Below are 22,761 nucleotides of genomic sequence, written 5' to 3'. Positions count from 1 at the left end.
TCCCCACATGCACACGCAAACATGCGTCGAGTCCGCCTACGTGCGAAAACGACGATTACATCCATTGCGCCGCACATGTTGCATATCGCCGCAAACGTCGGAATCAGAGCAATAAGTCTAGGGCAATCAATCACTGATAATACTAAACAGATGAGCGGTAAAAGCTTTCAACGCATCGGCTATGGTCAATTTTGGGTATGGTAGTTTTTTGCGATTTTAGCGGGTGCGCGCAATTTTAAAGCTTGACCAGTTTGGTGTCTATTTGCCCGACGTGACCCAGTCTTTTATATTTTACCTAAAAAATTGGGTAATAATAAATGTTTTATACCATAACGTAGGGAGAACAGGTTTTTTTTCAAAATGTTCGGTACTTTTTTCATTATATAGTAAAAAAAAAAGAAAAACCCGTAGTGGTGGTTAAATACCACCAAAAGAAAGCTCTATCTGTCCCCAAAAAATGGTATAAAATTCATTTCAGTACAGCGCTGCATGACGGAATAAACGTCAGTCAAAGTACTGCAGCGCTGAATGCTGAAAAATGGCCTGGACAGGAAGGGGTTAAAGAGACTTTGCCATTTTTCCCTATTCAGCACAAAATGACAGGCTCTTGCAAAATAAACACCTCGTCCACTGACACTTAATAGAGAACTATGGCCTACCCTTTTTGTGGCCATAGTTCTCTTCAGGGTCACAGCATACAGCGGGCTTTTGTGAACTCAGGGATCGGCGGTATGTGTTCGCTGAGCTCCCAATCAATAGAGCCGACCTGTGACAGCTTCAGTGTCACGGGTCGGCTTGAATTATGGGGATGAGTGTATTTCACTTGCACCGTAATTCTCCTTTTACTACCCCATGCTCTTCTGCTGCTCAAATACTCTGTCGGAGCGCTGAGTCCTAACCAGGGATGAGCTTTGGGTTCAGGTCAACAGTGAGTCCAGCCCAAACCAGAGCAATTAGACGTTCAACCAACAGGTGAATTAAATGGCCAGATTTGTCCCTTTTTAAATAAACCCATGTGTATCTGAGAACTCACTGTGTCCTCTCTTTGAGTTATTCAGGCTGTACAGCAGTCTAAAGCTGGCCATACACCTTACAATTATCTGCAGATTTTCTGTGGTCAGATGGAAAAGGTGCAACAGATTCCTCCAGCTACACTTAACTGTGTGGATGGAGTAATCTCCACCTGGGCAATATGTTGCACCTTTTCCATCTGACCACAGAAAATCTGCAGATAATTGTAAGGTGTATGGGCACCTTTAGATTACACAGTTTGCCACTGATTTCAGATTCCAGACAGGGTGCTATGTAACATGGCATATTACAATTCTGCCCCGTATGTACATAGCATTCTCTTACAGAGGTTCTTTGGATTTGCAGTAATTGCAATTAGTGGGTCAGAAGCAATCTTTCTTGAAAATCTGACTGTAAAGTTCCCTTATTCTACACACAGGGAAATGGCCTTAGGAAGCGGACTGAGATTACAATGCCAAACTTCGGAGACAGGAAGTACTGATCTCTACTCCTCACATCATGCTGGAGACTAATTATAACTACAAGGTTAAGATAAGGCTGTCGATATGATAACTGTTTTGCACATATACCTTCATCAAGTAGACATTTCTTTGTGCAGCAGTGTTTAAGATATTTGATCATTCCTATGCATTTTTTTATTTGGAAATGGTTGTATTGACGATTGTAATCTATTGTTTCTTTCACATGGTAAACCTGACAGTAACAGACTTCCTAAAGTGATAACACTCACTTCACTGTATGGAGGAGCAGTGTTGTTACCCTAAGCTGCTTGCTCCTTCAAGGAATGCAGTAAGCTCCTAATTTCCTAATGCGGGCTCACAAAGTTGCCTCTGCTGCACTAAAATCCCAAGCAGTGTTGTCAGCCTTGTCTGAGTTCTCCCCTTCTGGACTCACCCCACTCCTTGTCTCCATAAGATGGGGTGGGTGGTCAGTAGTCCACTAAGAACTGAGCAGGAAAACCAATTGTCATGAATAAGTCCTGCGTAATTGGTGCCACACCCCTAATAAGTCAATAGAAAAAATGTAGGTAATTGGGGCACCAGGTGACAGATCCAGGAAATTACAACATCCTTAAAGGAGAACTATGGGGTCAGTGTTTTTCCCCATAGTTCTCCTAAGGGTAACGGGAGGACACAAACTAGCATCCTCCCGTCACCCAAAGCTCAGTATACCGCAAGCTACAGCTCGCGGTATACTGAGACCCCGCAGCCGGGACTGATCCCAACAATACTGTCTGGATCCACCCAGCTGCGTGAGTGACAGCTGGCTCTGCCTATCTAGAGGCAGATCCAGCTGTACCCGCTCCCTCCCCCATCTGTTCCGCCAGTCCACACTCGAGGATGGGACCGCGGAGGGGGGGGGATCCCTGCAGGGAGCCGTGAGTGACAGTCACGGCTCTATGCAGGCAAGGGATAGAGAAGTGAGCGAGCGACGGTATATGTTTGCTCACTTCCCGATCTATTGATCCGATGTGTGACAGTTTAATTGTCTCGCGTCGTCTGAAACTATGAGGCTGAGTGAATTTCACTCGACTCATAGTTCTCCTTTTAATAACAAAAATTCTTAATTACAAATAAAAGGTTAAAAACCATAAAATTGATGTGTGAACTTACATCCTAGTAACAAGATACCTCCACAAACCACTCCAAACTATCATGATTATGGCATACTGAATTACACAAAACATGATCGAAACGCGTTGAGAATAACTGAGCAGGGCTGATAACAATGCTTGGAATTTCAATGCAGCAGATGCAGAGTGCACAGGAACTTTCCAGTTCACTGGATTTCTAGCACGATCAACAGGTATTTCTTGATACTTGCAGCTTTTTTAAAGAAACTTTGGGTATGCTCCAGGTGAGCATTTAGATATGCACTACTACAGTGCTGGTTGTGATTTTCTAGGTCCTGTATTGTGCTGTACTGAACAATGTTTTCCTCTGCTTGGCACTGCAGCCATTCAGAGAGCACCTGGTATTTTTATAATTGTATACAAGGCGAGTACTTTACAGGATCTCCTGCGCCGACCAGGTATGTCATATGCATACTTACACTGAGCTTTAGTTCCATTTTACATTTCAGCTTGAAAGAAACAATTGACAAAATTACTATCTGCATTTATTGCAGAGAAGTACTAAATATGTTTTGTTGTTTTTTTAGTTATGCACTGACTTTATTTATACGTTTATGTTTTATAAATTGCACTGCATGATTGCACAGCAGTGCCCCAAAAGACCCCTTCTTTTTAAGATGGATGAATACATTTTGGGTCCTGAAACTTGTATAACAGCTTTTGCAGATCAGTAATTTATAGTGAGGAACGACGTAAATTGATAGAACTCTGCACAGAAAGTATATATATATATATACATAAAGTTGCAGTGTTACCTTATTAGGTGATGTACCTATGGATAAATCGGATGTAAAGAACAAAATCTGCAAAATAATTAACTCATCTGTTATTGTTGTCACAGTTAAAGAGAAATTTTACCCTTATCTTTGAAATGACAACAAAGGCACCTTTAGAAATATTTAGCAATGACAATCTACAAACACATAATTGCCAGCTATTTTTTTCTTTGCATGCCTTTATTTTTCTTTTCCTCCCCATTCTTCTCACAGTAACCAATTCTACTAAGGACAGATTAATATATCTCCCTTTACTTCCTGGAACTCTGGCACATGTGACCATGCACATCATCTCAGGGGAGGAAAATGCCTTTCCCTGAGGTCTCATGAGATTACAGATGAGATTTCCCAGCAATGCTCTGCTGATGTAACCTTCCCAGGATTCAACATTTGGGCACATTACATCACTTGTGCCCAAGAGGACCAGGATATGGGAAAGCAATATTTGTAAGTAAAAGTAAGCAGCGCTTACTTTTACAGGATATATGATGAGCAGGATATATGATGACGATGATAAAGCCTGGACAAATCCCAGAATCCAGTTTTTTTTTAGAATTTACAGCTGGCACCTAGCTTATAAGGTTTTCTCTAGGTGTCAGTTGAGATGGCTCCTAAAAAAAAACCCATGCTGGCTCATGGATTGCAAAGATTGGCTCCTGAATTGCATATTGAATTGTTCACCCCTGCCTTATGTGATGACGTCCGCAAACTGAATGAGAAGAAACTCAGTATTTGGCCAACCTAAGGTTATTTTTGAACCATAAACTGTTAGCCATCACAAGCTGATGATTCAACGCAAGCCAGATTTTGCCATCATTTGTGCTTATTGTGGCTAGTTTTGACAATGTTAGCAAATTTTAGATTCTCACTTAGAAATGGTAATATTTACTTTACTTTATTTCATATACACTTGTGAAATATACTCATATATTTGATGATTTCAAATTATGCACAAAACAATGTGGTAGAGATTCAGGATCACATATTGGAAAATTGTTATTCAGAATCTTTTGAAAGCTCAGGAAGAAAAATACATTTGTAAATTATTGTTGCATTCAAATGAGTATTTCATGTACAATTATAGACAATTTTCTATTTTTAGAGTGAGCATTCTCCCTTTAATCTGTTACATAATTTAAGGACTAGGGACGTCAGGGATTTTTTAAAGGAAATAAAGATATAAATATGTAAATTTAATTTGTAATATCCTCAATTTCTCTTGGTGGTAAGAAGTAGTGAAAAAAGTATATCCCAGGGCTCGTTCACAGTAATATATTTTAATGTTATTTTCCGCTCGTCGAAAAAACACTTTGTCTAATACTGAATACAATAATAAATTACATAATACAATACCATTTTATATTAATGGCCAGAGCAATGCAGATTCAGAAAAACTAAATGGTGTATGTTGTGTTTAGTCCCTAAAAATTGCCTCAAGGTGTCAAAAAGTGCAAATATATTTATATCAGTGAATTTTAAAAAAGAAATTAGGTGTCCCAAAGATGTCCACATATTGAAAACTCGCGTTTACAGCTGTGCAGTTTGTCACGCGTTGGCCGCCACGTGGCAGTGCACAACAAGGGGATTCCCATTATTTTCAAAAAGGTGCTATAAAGTGCATTTCTGGCCCATAGACTTCAATAGGAGTGTATGTACATGCAGTTTATGGCATTTTGGTGCGTTTCTTGCACATAACATCCAGCCTCCTCCTCCTAGCAACATCTACTCTAGCGAGGCAGCATAAGAAGATGGAGCGTGTAGGTCATGCGATGCTTGATGTGAAAGAACTAATATGGAAGGTGAGGGCAAATACATCACTATACAATTCCACTGTAAGCTCCAGAGGGCTTGCAAGGAAAATGCTAGCAAGGTTTATGCTGATGACCAAAAGTCCTGCAGAAGCCGCCAAAAAAACATTTCATAACTTTTATGACTCAAGATTACTCGGAAAGCCTACACGAAACAAAATGCATAAAGCATAAAAATGCACAAAACTGCATTAGAATCTGTTACAGTACTTCAGTGCGCTAAAAACAATGCATTAATATGCAGATGCACAAGTTTGAACAGAGACTAATTCACATACACAGATAGTGGTAGGTTGCGTAGTGATGGTTACTGGAATATAAGGCAGCTAAGAAAAGACAGGGTACACAGTACAGACAAAGTGCATGGATTAAAGCCAAAGTAAACTACTTTGGAAATGTTCCGTTTTTGCCCTAAGTATTAGCAGAATACTTGCACATTAGAGCACACTTAACTTACAAATGTGTCCTCCTCCCGTACTTTCAGATCGATCTTCGGTCCATAGCTCTGTCCCCTGCCGCTCCGATTTCCACCCTCAGCACTTTCAGGTTCCTGGAGTTCTTCTTTGGCCATTGGGTAGCCTCTAATGATGTAGCTACTGAGCATGTGCACATCACCCCAAGTTCGCAGCACATTCACGGAACCTTAGCCATCTTCACGGCATGCGACTTTGCATGTCTCTTCTGCCAAAAATCCCTACCTCCCGTTGATCTTTTTATTTTACTGACTTTGTTGCTGCTTTAAGATGGCCTTATACAGTCCATTATAGCTACACAGGAAAACTATATGATAATCTGCCCATGGTATAAGTAAATAGGGTAGCATGGTGGTGGTATATCTTATTGAGGAAAAGCACATTTATTACGGAGTGTTGCATGGTCAGTCATCTGCTTGTCTATAGGCACCATAAGATATGATAAGTGCAGTGTCAGTGATACATTTAGCCACTCCCACCAATTTTCAGTGAAGGCACGATTATCACAATTAAAGTCTCACAATTATTTATTAATAACAAATCACTTTAGGACTACCATTAGCTTTGTGTGACCGGAGCCCAGTGTTAAGTATTTGGCCAATAATCCTTTTCCTTATATTTTAACTGACGCTAACACTTAAAAGGGACATTTACCCATATCTTTAAAATAACAACAAAGGCACATTTAGAAATGACAATCTACAAACACATACTTCTAGATAATTGCCGGCTTTGTATTCTTTTTGCATACCTTATTTCTCTTTTCTTCACCAGTCTTCTCACAGTGGCCATTTTACCTAAGGGCAGATTACTAGATTTCCCTTTACTCCCTGGAACTCTGGCACACGTGACTAGAACATGTGACCATGCACATCATCTCGGGGGAGGAAAATGCCTTTCCCTGAGATCTCCTGAGATTGCAGATGAGATTTCCCAGCAATGCCCGGCTGATGTAACCGTCCCAGGATGCAATGCTTGGGCACAATAACATCATTTGTGCCAAAGTGGACCAGGAAGTAAAAAAAAAAAAAAAGAAATTGTAAGTAAAATAAAACCATTTTTGTTTAGCTGATGAATGTAAGATAATTTTATATTAGTGTGCCGAGCTGTATACTGATGTGTTTTTTAGTCAAAGGGGGTCCACTTTAACCTTCATCTGGAATATAATATTTAACCTTCAGAATTAACCCCTAACGCTTATCCTAAGGGCCAAAACCTAGTATAACAATATTAAAATAAACCCTAACCATAAGGTTTAATCCTCAATTATTCATCTTTAACTAACCCCAACTATACTGTTTTTAGTTGTGGGTGTAGCAGGAAATCCCCTTTTAGACAGTAGTCACCAAAACCTGTGCCCATTGGAAGATGTCTATTTTTCTCTATTCCTATTCTGTTGAAAATTGTAACATTTTGGATTTCCCATTATTTGTGTCCTGGTGACAGTGTTTACCATGGCAATTAAAAAAATTCAAATTAAATGAAAATTAAAAAATTCCACTTGCCAACATTTTATTTTCTACGATCTTTGCTTTCAGGAAATAAATACAGGGGTGGGGGTTAAGTAATCTTCAGTTCAAAATTTGCATTTTAATATGTGTGCAAAAAATCCACAAAAACAGCTCATAAGGGTTAAAGAAGAACTCCAGGTCAGACCATCCGAGCTTCTTCTTAGACCGCTGTCTCGAGCGTCTCTCCCCCTCTGCTGCAGCAGTCTAAGGAGACTGGTGTCATTGCGGTCTATACTCGGGGCATACCCCTTAAGGAGCAGTCCATCTGTACATCGGAGGAGGAGACATGCTTCAGTGATCACAGAAGCAGGGAGCCAGCTTGGATGGTGTGGTGAGTATAACTTTTTTTTTTTTTTTTTTAAGCACCTAGAAAAAAACGAGCACTTAACCCTTGCATTGCGGGGGTAGCCCCACTGCAAGGGTTAATAACATTTTTAACCAGAGTGCTATTTTAATGATTGGAAGGCCTTAATATATTTAAATCAGTGGTCTCAAAGTACCAGCCCGTGGGCCAATTGCGGCCCCCGAGCCGATACTATGTGGCCTGCAGCCAGCTCACAAGTCAGGTACGTGGTCACGGACCGCATACCTTACTTGCGGGAGCTGCTACACGGTCTGCATCTCTGTCGCATGCAGACCGCAGAGCTGCTTCTGTGCCGCCACTCGGATTGATTAGTAAGGGTCTGCAGCAGACCTTACCAATCAAGCATCAGGGATCATGCTCCTCACAGCCTCCTCCCCTCAAAAAGGTAAGCAGGAGAGAGGGCTCTGTATTTTATTTCACATGTGTTTGTGTGGTGGGGGGGGCTGGGGGAATGGGATTGTATTATTTTATATATATATATGTGTGTGTGTGTATATATATATATATATTGTGTGTGTGTTTGGGGACGGACTGGGATTGTATTGTTCTATAGACATATATGTGTGTGTGGAGGGGAGGGGTGTATTATTTTATATGTGCAGGGGTAGTATTTCTTATGTGTATGGGGGGAAGTAGAAGTGTATTAGGCTCCATTTACACCTGTATCTTTACGTGCGATTAGGGATACCTGCATCAGGAACTTGCGTTTTCCTGCAGCAGGAATGCCTAATCTAGCATTTAAAAGCGGCAGCTGTCCCCTTTTCAAGTTAATGATCAGGTGACAGCAGCTGCATGTAAACGCCTGCACATCGCAAGTAGTAGTATATTATGTGATATGATTACATTCGGTTGGGAATCAATCACGCTCCCTGGACGCACATTGATTGTACTTCCAGGGAGAGTGTTTTCTAACCGCAAGTAATCATATTACATATGATTTACATGCGGTGTACAGGCGTTTACATGCAGCTGCTGTCACCTGATCTTTAACTTTAATGGGTGACAGCTGTCACTTGTAACCGCCAGATTAGTGATTCCTGCTTTAGGAACACGCAAGTTCCTGATGCAGGAATCCCTAATCGCACCTAAACCTACAGATATGAATGGGGTCTTATTGTGCATATATTAGTGTTTGTAGTACCACACCGGATATAGTTACATTTTATTTTAAAGTATGAAATTTGGCAAGCGGCCCCCGAGTGAATTGGGAGAAAGAAATGTGTCGAGTGGCCCCCGAGTGAATTGAGTTTGAGACCCCTGTATTAAATGTTTGCTTTGAGTTTAGATACACTTTAATAGAACATTGCTAATAACTGCAAAACATTACCAAAACCCTTTGAGAAATTCATTGTAAATGATTTTTACCTTTTTAAATGAAATTTTTAGTACTTGTGATGCTTTGCCATGATAGATATGATGATGGTGATTTCATAACTGGTAAAGGTTTGAAAGTTGCTGTAAAGGAGGAGGTGGGAGCTAGCGTGGATTTGTATATGTATTGTATGTGTATGAAGTGTTTACTTTGCTGCATCCTCTGTGCCGCTGATTCATCCTCTTGTCTGATACAGGAAGTTCAGGGCGTACAGATATGCACACACTGCTGCCTGTTCACAGTAAAGTAACTAAACCTGCCTGCTAACACGCCTGTTCAACCAACTCACGTCAGTGTGTTTTGCCCTTCCCCAGCTCATTGATTCCATTGCCACAGAGATCGGGGAACTGAAACAGGAGATGGTACAGACGGAATTCTGTGTCCAAGATGAAGAGGAGCCCGACAAGTGCTTGAGGTGATTACAAAATCTTACTAGTTACCAGATAAACCTGCGGCAGCTTTTTACATCTTTGTTTTTTTTTCACATATGTAGATAACTTCAGTTGCTGGATTTATTCGTTAGAAGCTTTCTGTGCCGATAGCTCTATTTACACAGGAATGAGTAACTGTTTACTGCTACCTTTGGCATTTAAACATGCTGACTTTTTTTGTTTTGTTTATAAGAGTATGTTTAAATAGTAACGTTATAAAATAAAATCAGTGCAGTTTATTAAATGTATCCACTTTTGTTGGTCTCCAGTTGCCAGGCTGTTGCTGAGAATTCTACCTTTTTACTGTTTATGGGACCAATGGATCATAAACAAATAATGTCAAGGGTTTTGTTCACCAAACATATTCATGAATAAGTTTCCTGTAGTTATATGTAGTTCTATGAGAGCAATAAGATTGGGTGATCTCAGTAATTACACTGTCTGTTGCGTTTTTGAAGGTGGTTTATTAGGGTCTGAATTTTTATGGATTAGAGCTTTTACTCAGATTATGGCATTTCATAGCTGACAAAACTGACAGTCCATATAGATGTACTCAATTTTTTGCAGGCCTTTGGGACTTTAAAAATTCAGAATGCAATATATTGCTATTATGGTTAAGTGGAACCCGAGGTAACACTCAAAAAAGCCCAAAATGATCCAGATTGATCAATTTTTCTAAAAATGTGGTTTCAGAGACAGGAGAACGATCTCTCAATGGTAAAATATATCTTTTCTTTTGATTCATTTCTTAAGAGAATATCTCCATAACTGCCAAGTATTCCATTGGCTGAGCCATTGCTTTCACTAGACAGACACAAGGATACCACACGACTGAGCTATACGGAGTTCTGTGGCAGTGTGATTTCCCAAACCTGTCCTCCTAAGCTGCCAAGTCTGTGTGTTATCTAGCCGGCTTCACAGAACCTTCCGTGAAAAAATATGAATAGGTTTATTTTGGAATGTTTTTGATTAATATGTACTGGAAGAATGGAAAACCTGAATGGCTACCAGTCCAGTTTATAACCTTTTTACATTTACAATGTTTGTCCCAATATTACCTCTCTTCAAACTGTGTAAATCATCATAATCGTCAGTATATTAGCTACCTGTAAGATTTCTGAAGACTCCAATAGTTTGATTTGATTAAGAAGAACTCTGGGAAGGAATTCTATTAAACCTTGCAGTGGGGCTACTGCTTGTTTTCATCAAGGGTCAAAGAAAAAAAGTTATACTCACCTGAGTTTCTAATCTGGCTGGCACTTAAACCAGGCGCTTGAGCGTCTCTCTCCCTGCACTGCAGTGGTCTGGCAATCCACGAGTCATCACGCCCAATACATTTTATTGGACGTGAGGGCGCTGAAGGACATGCCATCGCTGCAGCAGAGGAGAAGACAGGCTGGAGGGAGCACTGCAGGCTCGGAGGATCGCGTGAGTGGGGAAGGCTTAAAAATGAGCAGTTAACCTTTGCAGTGCGGGGGTATTCCCACTTGCGAGGGTTAACCAAATTTCTGCACAGAGTTCTTTAAATGTGGATATCTAGAAACAGAATTTAAAAATCATAAGGATTTTATTTGATAAAAACCACAAATCCACAAACAAGCTACAGTAGATCTACTGAGATCTTTTTTTTTTTTTGCATTAAAACATGGAATGTAGATCCAGTTACTGACAATGTCACTCACATGTCATCTGACAAATCAACTTGGTTTGATTCATTGTTGAGTGATCCGGTGGCTGGTTTGTTAGCGACCTGAATACCTTAGTTGAATTGGTGATAATTAACAATCTAATGGTTAGATTATTGGTTAGATTCTTATCCAACGACATTTTATTTTAAATTATTTAGAGATCCAGTTCCATTCCCCAATCATTTGGTTCTCCTGTCCCTGGTTAAAACCCCCTGTACTAGAGCTTGATATTTGGAAAATGAATTTATGGTGTTTTGATTGTTTACTAAAGTAATTCTGTCTCTTGTGAATAATCTCAATATTATCACCAACTATAGTAAAGTATGAAATACATACCTTTAGAGAATGACTGACTGCAGTGTACACCCACATTTCCATATCCATGTGCATCTGATGGCAGCTAGGTTATTGACCAGAGTGCAGGTAGGATACACAGATTCCCTGCATGCTTGAATAACTTGTGTAAAGAATAAAATGACACTTGTCAAGTCAGCCAGAAAGCTTAACATCATACAGTATACAGTGTCCATTGTCTCTAACTATGTGTGATAATGCTTGTACATTCTGTATATGTTCACATAATAGATAGAAATGCGAAAGCCTAAAGTAGAACTCGAGCTTATAGGTTGTTTTTAGAGTGTGGAAGGCTTAAAGTGACACTAAAGTCCGGAGTTAAATCTTACAAATAGAGCTGCAACAGTTATTTGATTAAGTCGATTAAAATCGACGATGGTAACACGGCGCGTACCCGGCCACTGCACAAGACGGACACAAGCCCGCAGAGCACGCCGCCGCCGCCACGACTTACAAGGGTTCAGAAACAGGTAAGGACCTGTTTTAGCGGCACACCGTAGAACACCAGCTGCTATAGAGGAACAACAAATCCCAGCAATAATATATTAAACACCCTGTATAATGTATTATTGCTGGGATTTGGTGTTCCTCTATAACTGGTCAGTGGTAATCTGCATTGCGCAGTATAATCATTATACATTATACATTATAGAGGACTACAAATCCTAGCAATAGTACATTATAGCATAATGTACTATTGCTACATTCCTCTATAGCTGCTGGTATTCTGTACTGCGCCGCTGTATAATGTACTATATTGCACACTACACTCTTTTTTTACTTCCACCGCGCCAAGCTTGCTCCCGTGATGGACTACAATCTCAATAGAAACTAGTAGTCCATCACTGGAGCCTTTTTTTTTTTATCCGATTAATCGAACTTAATAATCGGCTAACTAATCGATTATGAAAATAATCGTTAGCTGCAGCCCTACTTACAAATACATTCAAGTACCTTACCTATGAACAAAAATGTATGTTATTTGTGTATCACTCGGCTATAGATCCTCAAATCATCTCTGAATTGGTGCTGACACTGTCCTTCCTTTTGGAAGGACCCCATGGTCCCTGTGTGCATTGTAAAGTAGCCACCGTTCCAAGCTCGCTCCCGGGATGGACTACAATCTTGATATAAATCATTAACCTAAACATGAAAGTGTGCTCAATCCTGGGAGTGAGCTTGGAGCTGTGACTACTTTACAACACACAGGGACCATGGGGAACAAAAGAGCCACCCTCCAAAAGGAAGGACAGTGTCAGCACAGCTTGCTTTCAGCAGTGACTTCTTTACAACACACACTGGGACCACGGAGAACAAAAGTGGCCACCCTCAAGAAGGAAGGACAGTGTCAGCACCAATTCATTGATGATTTAAGGATCTACATTTGAGTGATACACAAATAACATACATTTTTGTTAATAGTTAATGTACTTGATTGTTTTTGTAAGTTTTAAATCCTGAGTTTAGTGTCACTTTAAATTGGCCATCCACTGTACGAATTGTTACAGGTTCATGATGAACTGGATGAAATTTGTTCAGTGAGTGGCACCCTTCTGTACGGCTTCCTTTGATCAGAAAAGACAGATCCTTCATCAAATAGAACCTAATGGAAGATTTTCAGGCGAACAGTGATGACAGCTAATCGCTGCTTTCAGTATTCAGGTGTTCTGGCAGCGGCACACTCACCACTGTCAAAATACAGTAGCCCAACATTATATTCTTCCATTCATGTTGTTTACCATCTGAAGGAATCTGTTATATTTTTTTTCATTCAGCCCACAGGTTGAACTAAATAGACATAACTGAGTATGGTCAGTTTAGATCCTCTGCCAGATTATAATTGTTGTCTATGTCCCCACTGGGTACATTCCCTTTCACTTCCTGTTCTGGAGACATGACAGAAAATGAGAGGAAATCTACCAAGGACATTTCTCCTCACCTCCTCTCTTCGTCACTACTGTCAACTTTTGGATTTCCCCTTCTGCCTCTCTTATCTCTCCAGCAGAGACACAGACATCCTGACATACTGGACAAAGCGTCTTACCATTTCACAGCTATCTGAAACAAAAACGATTTGGCTGAAGCTTAAGAGAAACTGGTGTACAATGCAACTGCTATTGAAATGCCCACATGTTATACTCATCAAATAATAGTTTAAAAAGCTTTTTTATGCCTGTGTTCACACATGACCCATGGACAATATTAGCATGGTACATGGACATTATTGATATAGTAGCTAGCCCAGAAGTGTACATTAACAGTCTACACTCTAGAGGACCATTATTCTCACAGAGGTTTAGGATAAGTTTTATTAAAAAGGAACTCCATGTTCTAGTTCACACACACAGGCAAATTTGACACCTCCGAAAATATACATTGAGAGTCCCCCTGCTCACGTTAGATCCCTATTTCTTTAGAATCAACCTTTGAGAGCCCTTATCTTTATTTAAATGACTTAAAGGAGAACTATGGGGTCAGTGTTTTTCCCCATAGTTCTCCTAAGGGTCACGGGAGGACATATACTAGCGTCCTCCTGTGACCCAATGCTCAGTATACCGCGAGCTACAGCCCGCAGTATACTGAGACCGCCGCAGCCAGGACGGATCCCGACAATACTGTCAAGATCCACCCAGTTGCGTGATTGACAGCTGGCTCTGCCTATCTAGAGGCAGAGCCAGCCCGGCTCTCTGCAGGAGATGATCGAGAAGTGAGCGAGCGCCGGCATGTGTTCGCTCACTTCCCGATCTATTGAGCCGACGTGTGACAGTTTAATTGTCACACGTCGGCTCGAACTACGAGGTTGAGTGAAAATCACTCACCTCGTAGTTCTCCTTTTTAAGTGCGCCACCAAACTGTGGTTAATATGTACATATTGTTTATTAGAAGGCCCCAGGAGATGTTAGTGCATCTGTGCCCAGACTATGGACATTAAACTATTTACATATTCTTAACAAGTAGTAAGAATACATAATACCATCACTTACCTCTCTATGTGCTTTTAGGCCTCACTGACATGGGGCGTACACATCCGTGCGGGGGGCATGCCTATAAACGGCCGATCCTGAGAGGGACAGGTGCTGCTTGTGATTGCATGCAGTAGCCTGTTCTTCCCTATGGGAGGATGCAGCTGTACACTGTCGCACGCACAGGTGCCCGCTCTTGGACGCAGAGAGGATGTGTACGCCCCATGTAACGTGTAAATGAGGCCTTAATGTGAATGTATTCATTCTCCTAGATCCTCAGAGATCACAACAAAGAGTCAGTTCCAATCCATTTCTAACAGTTTAGAAACATCTGCAGCTGGCAGGCTGCTAACAACACTCTTAGAAAAAAATCTAAATCTAAGTGTCTGTGTTCTGAACTTTGAAAATTAATTTCTCCACAATGCCTATAGCTACAGAAATAAACTGTTTAAAATTGCTTTTACTGCTTGCTCAGCATATGTGTAAACGTTAATATGTGTGAGCTGGGCACAGGTTCACTTTAAAGAATTCATAGTTCACTAGCAGTATAATGAAATGTGCTGCATATTAAGGGCCTATATGAGAAGCTATGGGAAATTTGTGAGTCGATGACTTCTTTCCCACATAATGTATGCCTTACCAACAAAATATGGGTAAGCTCAGCCTGAATGGAATGTTTCATTTTTTTGTCAGACAAGCTGAAGTTTCCAGGCCAACAGAAACTTGAGTGCATAAGTTTGTAAACTAGGGTTTTGTGACTGCTGACACAGCAATACCAATTCTGTACAAAGCATCTTGAATTTGGTATATTGACATTAACTGAATTCCATATGTAGAGTGTTATCTCTTTTTTCTGGGAATTAATAGATGGCTGTTTTCTATAGTTTACTGTAAATCTACATGTTTTACTGACCACTGTGGTAAAATGTAGTCAAAATAAAGCTTCTTGTTAACATAACTGTAAGTAAGGAGTTCCTTTTCCTCCTCAGACCAAAGTCACATACACCTCTGGTATCTTGGTGGACAGCCAGAAATGTGCTAAGCTACAGCAAATGCACTTGTGTCTTTTTTAAATGATATTAAAGGACTTTGGTTTAATATATAAAAACACTTTGAGTAGATTGTTAAAGATAACCATAGATATGATATAATGGGGTTACTGGCCACAGTCCACCATGCCTCCTTCAGAGACAGTAACCTGCAAATTCTGTTAATAGGACAATCATTAAAGAGACCACATTAAACTAAAAAGGTGCAGAGAAAAGCACAGAAAAATCAAGTATTTTAACTGCTTAGTTGCAGTGTTTTCCCTTTCTATAAACTATTTTTATTGACTCTGAGCTTGCCAGCAATTTGACTATTTCAGGAAGGATCAGTTCCTAAGCATAGCCTTCCCTCCTTGCACATAATAACTGTCTTCTCTTCTGGCAGGTGTCAAGGGAAATACTAACTTGAGTAAAAGCTCTCAGTCTTCTGGGGCTGCTGACATCACATCCAAGATGGCAGCACCCACTAGCTGTTTCAGGGTTTTTGGATATCTACACCAGTGTTTCCCAACCTTTTTTCAGTCACTACAGCCTTTAAAAGTATGCAAAATCTCAATACACCCAGTCTAAAATGTTAAAAAAGGTAAATAATACAATGTAAAGAAACCAGGCGTGCTCTGTTTAGAATCTGTACCAGTCCCTTATCCAAAATAGGGGTCTGGTATAGATTTTTAGAGGGGAAGGCGGCACACCAAGGAAAGGCATGACGCTGTATGAAAATTTCAAGGTACCCCTGAGGAAGCCAACCTTCTCAACCTTGGTTGAGAAAGACTTGTCTAGACAAGGGAGGTTTTTACAAGTAAATAACATGCCTAAAATGCCCATATAATCCTTCTGAAAATATTTTTATTGTAAATGATCTGGAAAAGGGGTCTCTTCAAAGAAACAATTGCTCTGCCCTGTGCCTAAACACTATTTGTATCTTTTTGCCAATTTTTTTTGGGGGGGATATAATAGGACATTATTAAACCCTCACCAACATTTTTCTTTTTACTGTCTGTGACCTATTGGGGAGATTTCCATTCACTTCCTGTGACAAACACACTGGAAATCTCTCTAAAGTGACATGCAATCCCGAAACAATCACCAAAACAGGTGTCCCTATTGGCTGGTTTCCCGTAACCCTCTGTTGCGGTGACAACCATAAAAGGTTTTTGTTCCAGTGAAAGTGGTCACTTAGGGTCAATGGGGAGGTTGAGTCGCTGCAAACGGCAATCAAACAACTTCTTAACTGTATTTAAAACTGACAAAAAATTAGGCTAGAGATACATTTTAATTCCTAGATCAAGATCTGAGGTATAGTTTGGGTTACACAATGTTTAATTGTATTGGGATTATTTAAGCAGAGTGTGTTTTGCCGTATAAATCTTCCATAAATTCTGCTTAGTATGACCTTACTCAATCATATGACACTTGGATGGGTCTAGTAATTCTAGTAAGTCTGTATAATACAGCAACAGAACTCATATTTGCCATAGGCCATGTGAACTGGAAAGGCAGTTGAGCTATACACCGGCATTAATTAATTAATGAATGCTTTATATCGGCCATATTTTAGGCCAGTTTGAGCCTGGAGATTGGGAGTTCATGGAAAATGTCTCAATGACTAATCATAACTGTTTCTGTTTACCCGGTAGTCACATGACCCAACTATGCAAACATACTATGTAAATTAGTATGCACAATCTTTAATATACAAATAATAATCTAAGCAAACAAATGCCTGCACTGGGACATTCCAGGGAAAGTTCGGTACAATCCCCTTCCAATACATAAGCCTAGTTCCTTGCAGGTAAATATAAATCTTGAAGTTTTGGTTTTTTTTAATTGGACCCATCAGTACAATTCTCTTCAGAAGAATCAATAGGTGGGCACTACCACATTATTTGTATAGAAAGAAGTACATTATCCATAAAGAATAATAATAATGTGATCTGGTAATGCTCTTGATTGCTCTTTATAGTCCCAGCCATCTTCTCCACTGTGCATGACTAGACTGTCATTCAACACTGGGGGAGTGTCTTCCTCAATGTAATCAGCGAGGTTCAACTGTCAGTGTGATAGCCACTTTCTATGCTCTTCTGATACGCAATGTAGGGCGAAGAAGGCTGTCAAACCTACAGCAGAGCTGTCGGTTGGGCAACTGGCACCACTTTTTGTTTTAGGAGCACTGTGGGTGTTTTTCATTCAGAGCACAGCGGACCGGCACTGAAAGTGACAGCGGACAGGATTTTTTTTTCCTCTTAAAATTCTATTTATATCTATGCAAAGCAGTGCATTGCCATGCCACTTTTTTATGCCGTGCTTCAAAAAAATGCAGCATTCCTAAATTTTTCCTCTGCGCACTCCAGCGCTTTGATTTGATCTGGGGAGATAGACAACAATAGTATTTGCTGTGTCCTTGTGTTGAGCCTGCATTGATCACTTCAGATTAATGTAGCTCAAGGGAATGGGTGTGAATGAGCCCTAAACAATTCTATTGCTCCTAATTTTGCTGATAGTAAATTACTGAAGCTGATTTTGGAGCTCTTCTGGGTTTGCAACCAGAAGCTTGCAAGAGATTTAGCAGCACAAGTTCTCTAAGCAAACCGGAACAGAAGCGTGGCAGCAGTAATACTCGGAAACACCTCATTTTTATGTGTTTTAGATGTGTTTAGAAGGTGTTTTTAAAGAGCTGTCTGAAGCTCTCAGGACACCTTGTGAAACAAGGTATTTTTTTGGGGAAAAAAAAACCTATAAGGATTGAGAGCTAAGTAAAAGCTTGCTGAACGCCTTATGAGGGTTTAGAGCAAGTTTATGGTGCTCTGCAGTTGACTTTGCGCAGTCGCCAGTGCTTGGCAAATGATTAAAATCAATGCGAAGTAAAGCAAAGCAAGGTCAATGCACTATGACTTTTATGTGCCTTAGATCATTTACTTTTGTGTTCAAGAACAGGCATAGGCTTTGCAAAACACTTGAAGCGTGAGGAGAGACGCAAGGTAAGTCTATGGAGCAGCGTGCACCGGCACAGACACCGTGGGACATGAGCTAAGAGGAGGACAGAGGAGTCAGCGCAGGATCAGAGACCCGCACCAGCACTGGAAGGATAGCAGAAAAGGACAGTAAGGTAGAAGATGATCGAATAAAGAGGCATTCTGAAAATCTCGGCTTATACTCGAGTATATACGGTAAGTCGTGACACTAACATTGGGTGGGGGGGGAAAATAGCCTTCAATGTCACTTTAAGGGATACGGGATGGTAAACAATAGGTTACTGTACACAGTCAAAAAAACAATGCAGTTCTCATATACCATCACACATTAGGCAGTCCATTTGATATCCAAATGCAAAGAAACTTAATTTGTCTGATAATCAAGACTCGTTTAAGCACCTTATTGCAACACATGGTGCTCAATGTGTACATCTGAGTTGTGCTCTAAAGGTGCCCATAAACCTTACGATTATCGTACGATAATCATATGCGATCGTGTTTTCGTCCGATAATCACAAGGTATATGGTATATGTACAGTGTACAGCCACAAATACTGTACAATCGTACGACTTTTGACTCTCAAGCATGTTTGAAAACTTTGGTCGATCGTACGATTTTCGCAAGGTCAAAAATCGTACGATCTACACTGCTCATGCGCAAACGAAAGTACGTGCGGTCGATTACCGCAATTCGTCCAGGTGCTTTTCTTTCATTTCGGCTAATTGAACCTTGCGATAATCGGGGCTTGATGGGGCTGCCGTACAACAATCGTACGGCGGTTCGATCATCTGACGAAGTTTTGTCCGATAATCGTATGGTGTATGACCACCTTTAGCCAAGTTAAGACCAGAACTAGCAACCAAAACGCATCTATAATTTAAATAATAAATCATTGGCATGGATTTACTTTCAATATCTGCTCAGCTCTTCAGTGATTCTACCACAGGATCCTTCCTATAAGTCTTCATTATCAGACAGATTAAGTTCCTGCCTAAAAGTTTTATAGAACAGTTTTACTTCTTACTATTCTAGTCAGTGAAAGTCCCCTAGGACTTATAAATATACTTCCAAATGTAGAAGTATTACCAGGTTATGTACAGTGCACGTAGCTAAAAATCACCTCCAAAACATTTTGTAGATTTTTTGGTGGCTTTGATATGTTTTCACTTTCATCAGCTGCACAGAAGTATTCTACATTCTTAAAGCCAAACTCCAGACACAACTTTTTGATATAGTCGGTAAAAATCAGAACAAGTTTTCAGCGCTATCAGGAAAGAGTGAGTCAGAGGTGCTTCATCCAAAGTGGATTTGCTCTCATTGTGCCAAGTGGAATATGTAAAGTAGAATGCAGTGACTTGGATTAGGCTGCTGTCATGTGCAGAGGATTTTTTGGGGTGTATTAGACTAACTAGACCTATCCTACTTCTAACCGTTTTTTCCCCCACACCCAATACTAGATTAAAAGCCCTTGGTGGAGAACTTCTAAATAATAATTACATTCCCGTGTGATTGAAATGTTTAAAATATATATTAAATGTATTTGGAGAAAAATAATTGGGATAGGTTTGTATTAGTTATTACCATGCATAGAGACTGGTTTCATTTGATATCTACATGCAAAGAAACTTAATCTGTCTGATAATAAAGACTCGTTTGAGCACCTTATTGCAACACATGGTGATAAATGTGTACATCTGAGTTATGCTCTTTGTCAAGTTAACACAGGGACTAGCAACCAAAACGCTTTCTGCTAATTTAAATAATAACTAATTGGCATGGATTTACTTTCAATATCTGCTCAGCTCTTCATTGATTCTACCACAGGATCCTTCCTATAAGTCTTCATTATCAGACAGATTAAGTTCCTGCCTAAAAGTTTTATAGAACAGTTTTACTTCTTACTATTCTAGTCAGTGAAAGTCCCCTAGGACTTATAAATATACTTCCAAATGTAGAAGTATTACCAGGTTATGTACAGTGCACGTAGCTAAAAATCACCTCCAAAACATTTTGTAGATTTTTTGGTGGCTTTGTGTTAAGCTTTGATATGTTTTCACGTTCATCAGCTGCACAGAAGTATTCTACATTCTTAAAGCCAAACTCCAGACACAAGTTTTTGAAAAGTTTTTGATATAGTCGATATAAATCAGAACAAGTTTTCAGTGCTACCAGGAAGGAGTGAGTCAGAGGTGCTTCACCCAAAGGGGGTTTGCTCTCGTTGTACCAAGTGGAATATGTAAAGTGGAATGCAATGACTTGGATTAGGCTGCTGTCATGCGCAGAAGATTTTTTGAGGGGCTATAGGCTAACTAGACCTATCCTACTTCTAACCGTTTTTTCCCCCACACCCAATACTAGATTAAAAGCCCTTGGTGGAGAACTTCTAAATAATAATTACATTCCCGTGTGATTGAAATGTTTAAAATATATATTAAATGTATTTGGAGAAAAATAATTGGGATAGGTTTGTATTAGTTATTACCATGCATAGAGACTGGTTTCATTTGAATTGGGTCCATCCAGCTGGCTATAAAATGAAAGCAGAACTTCCACTTCTAATGTGTTTACCAGATTGTCTCTGATGTTCTCATTTTTTCCCCAGAAGTTCTGCCGCCAGGGCTGCATATTTTCAATTGTCGGCAGCAATGAGAAGTTACACAGGATGTGCTTGACTGTGGGATGCAGGACATTTAATAAACACACTTACAATACTAATTGTTCATAGGGCAGTAAGGGGCAAGCAGGACAAGTCATTTTACATGTGCACAGTTCACAGTTATCTTGTACGTAGAAGGCTCTGCTATTTGCATTCAGCAATTTATTTAATATTATAATATAAAATAAAATAGATATAATATAAAAAAAACATAAATCACTTACAAAGGGGGAAATGTTCACTGCAGCAAAGTGGCAGCATCTCCTTAAAGCAATATAACATGAGTGTCTTCGGAAATTAAAATTCTTTATTATTTTGAGGAAGCCGACTGATGTGGTATAATTTGAAGGGTCTATTCTGTGCAAACTACAACCCAAAAGTCAAGCAGAAGACAAATAACTAGTCACCAGTGTTACCTGTAGGCTCCTTACAGCTGATCTTTTCCCCAGGACAGATTTCCATGTCTCATCCATGCTGCCTTTATGTGAATATCTTTGTGTGGTGGCAGCCATCTTCGAAGAGTGGAAAATAAGTTACCCCCTGAAGGCTTGTGGGGTGAAAGATCAAGAAGCAGCAATAAAGATGGAAAAAGCACAAATAAATCCACAGAAAGATTGAACTAGTGGTAGGGAGATTATATCATTGCAGTTCCTTCAGGATACTCCAGATAGTGTGAGAATAGCAGTCATTAGAGGACATAGGGTGGATGACTTGCCTTAGTTATTCTAACACAGCACCTGAGGCTACAGTAAGCGGAGTGCCTAGGCAATGTTATTTGTTAAAAAGTGCATTGCAACTTCTCTTTCTAGTTATTACCATTAGATAGCAAATATTCACTTTTTGAGAATGGGTCCACTTTGAAGGTACCCTGCCAGGATATAAATATAAGCTGCACTTGCTGGCATGTTCTTGAAGGCGCAGTTTACAGAATTACCATCTTTGTCTTTTGCTTTTTTGGGAAATTAATAATAATAATAATAATAAAAAAGTTAATTAAATATAATGGTTGACATGATTTTAAAAAAACTCTCTTTTTATGTGATATGTGCCCTAGACCTGCCCTTTGAAGATAATAGTTTTTTGCTTTGCTCCTGTAAGATATAATTCTGTTAAATATTGTTGTAGGGGAATTCTAGTCAAAAATTAGAATCACCCTGTCAGTGGCGACTCTAGGAACAATATATAGGGGGGGCACATAAGATACCACAGTCAAAACTGGGGGGGCACTAATAATTTTCACCACTAAATCATGCCACTGGATTACAAATATGAGAGTAATGCGGTATTATATGTAATGGCGGGCTGCCCTGCTTTCCTATACCGGAAGTACTCGTGCTAGGCATCGGAGCATTTGGGGCGAGTGCGAGTACTCTCCCAAATACTCGGAATCGGCACAGATATCGATACTAGTATCGGTGCATCCCTAATTACTGCGACCCTGGTAGTTCTGGTACTGACTCCTGTCAACTGTATAGGGACTACAAATCTCAGCTATACATTATACAGCAATGCAAAATAATACCACCAGCTATAGAGGACTACAAATCTCAACAATATATTAAACAGTAATGCAGAATACCAGCGGCTATAGAGCACTAGAGATCTCAGCAATACAAAATAATATGGTCAGGGGTGCGTGGAAGGCAGAGTGCGGCGGTCAGGGGTCCGTGGAAGGCAGGGT

The 22,761-nt window shown here is 40.0% G+C and overlaps 1 protein-coding gene across 1 annotated transcript in view; it reads left to right on the top strand.

The window, feature by feature from the left end:
- The window catches only part of RIN2 (Ras and Rab interactor 2), a 112,311-nt gene that overhangs the window by 23,308 nt on the left and 66,242 nt on the right, over nucleotides 1-22,761 (top strand). The window contains exon 3 of the mRNA XM_018559546.1: nucleotides 9,284-9,384. Coding sequence (XP_018415048.1) covers nucleotides 9,284-9,384 — 101 coding nt within the window. The remainder of the gene's footprint in view (nucleotides 1-9,283; nucleotides 9,385-22,761) is intronic.

Source organism: Nanorana parkeri, unplaced genomic scaffold, assembly GCF_000935625.1.
Source record: "Nanorana parkeri isolate BGI_ZX_2015 unplaced genomic scaffold, ASM93562v1 scaffold402, whole genome shotgun sequence".
Classification (NCBI taxonomy): domain Eukaryota; kingdom Metazoa; phylum Chordata; class Amphibia; order Anura; family Dicroglossidae; genus Nanorana; species Nanorana parkeri.
Note: the sequence above shows the minus strand (reverse complement) of the source record. Positions and strands in the feature narration are given on the sequence as shown.